General features: G+C 35.7%; 1 protein-coding gene across 1 annotated transcript in view; it reads left to right on the top strand.

Annotated features, from left to right (window-relative positions):
- The window catches only part of LOC119592899 (collagen alpha-1(XV) chain-like), a gene marked incomplete in the record, with an annotated part of 11164 nt that overhangs the window by 7808 nt on the left and 1747 nt on the right, over window positions 1-1609 (top strand). The window contains 1 exon segment of the mRNA XM_037941791.1: window positions 1228-1309. Within this exon segment, the coding sequence (XP_037797719.1) occupies window positions 1228-1309 (82 nt within the window).

The raw sequence follows: 1609 nt of genomic DNA on the forward strand, positions 1-1609 counted from the left end.
CTTTTGATAGTGTTGCAATATTACTGAGTAGTATAAGATCACGTATTTTTTGCTTGTTCCCATATTTTTAGGAAAGACAAAATCTGTCTGTTTCTCCATCTATCTGTTTCTATTTTTACATGATTATTCCAGTCACCAAAGCGATAAATGCAGATCACATCTAATGATTTTATTGTGATAGATATCTGATGGCTTTATATACGACCAGGAAAGTTTTTTTTTCTTTTTTTTATTCTCCTACCTCATTTGCTTTCATGTATTCCATTAACTCTTTTAGAACAATATCTGTCCTTTTCCCAGACATTAAGTATATTTAAATGTATTCAGTTTTCAAATATATTCACATACCTCATTTATTCTCATAACAGAAAAACATTTCATTTTTCAAACATGAGCTATAACATGGATTTAAACTTCAGTCTGTCATGCCTGTAATTACTTTTGAATGGAGGTACTAGATGTATGACCGACCTCTGTACAACTTCTATATTAATTTATATATCGTATCTACCTTAATCTCATGAAGCACCATCAATATTTTTATCAAACAATATGCCGTTAAATAAACTGAGATTTGCTTGCACCTTTAATAACCTCAACGAAATTATTGGATGTTTAACCGAACATTTAGACTGTGTTTCAGTTATATATCTGGATCATTCTATTTAAATATCGATGGTATTTTTCAAATATCAAATATAAGATATATTTCTACTTCAGCACATCGGCGAAGGTATTGGATGTGTAACCGACCATCAAGACTACCTGTTCCTCCATTCATGCTTTAGGCGACAACAATCTAGAATGTATTCGGATTTTCGTCCTGGAGAAGCTATGCGAAGATATTAAACGTGTAATACTAAGCACAACTCAGTTCATATGCCTAATTTATTTTTTTTAAAATCAAATTGCTTTCGCTAAAATCAAGTATAAACTGTATTCAGATTTCCGACATTCTGAACCTCGACGAAGGTATTGGACGTTTAACAGACATTGTGACTCTGTGTCATACGGTAACAATAATATATTCAACATTCCTGTTTTTAAATACCAAACGAAGTTACAGAGACGCGCAAGACTACACATAACCATTCATATACCCAAATCATTCTCGAAAACATATTTTTTATTACCGAAAATCAAATGTAAAGTGTATTCAGACCTCCGACATACAGAACCGCGACGAAGGTGTATTGGATGTGTAACCGACCTTCCATATCTCGCCAGGGCGCTGTTATCGGGCCAGAGACACGACGTTGCCTCTTTGGTTCGTTTTGCCGACCGAGAACAGCCGATTGTCAACCTTAGGGTAAGTAGTATGCTGAAAGTGCAGCTAGTGCGATAAGGCTTTCGAGTGGCGTTTCAGCCTTGAATTGTTATCTGTCCTTTGTTCTTGCTTCACAGAAAAGAGGAGAGATGGCGGTAAGTCGTAAGATAACTCCTTGTTTAATAGATAAGAGGAGAAGTTACTTCAGGGTGGTAGATAAGGGGATGTGACAGATGGCTCAGGTGTGTTTGTTATGCGTTTGCGGTTATTAGGTTTTAAATGAGGGGTTCCTTGGGTTTATTTTCCGGTTGCACTGTGGATGCAGTGAATATTTTAGACCAG

The sequence above is a fragment of the Penaeus monodon genome, chromosome 31 (assembly GCF_015228065.2).
Source record: "Penaeus monodon isolate SGIC_2016 chromosome 31, NSTDA_Pmon_1, whole genome shotgun sequence".
NCBI lineage: Eukaryota > Metazoa > Arthropoda > Malacostraca > Decapoda > Penaeidae > Penaeus > Penaeus monodon.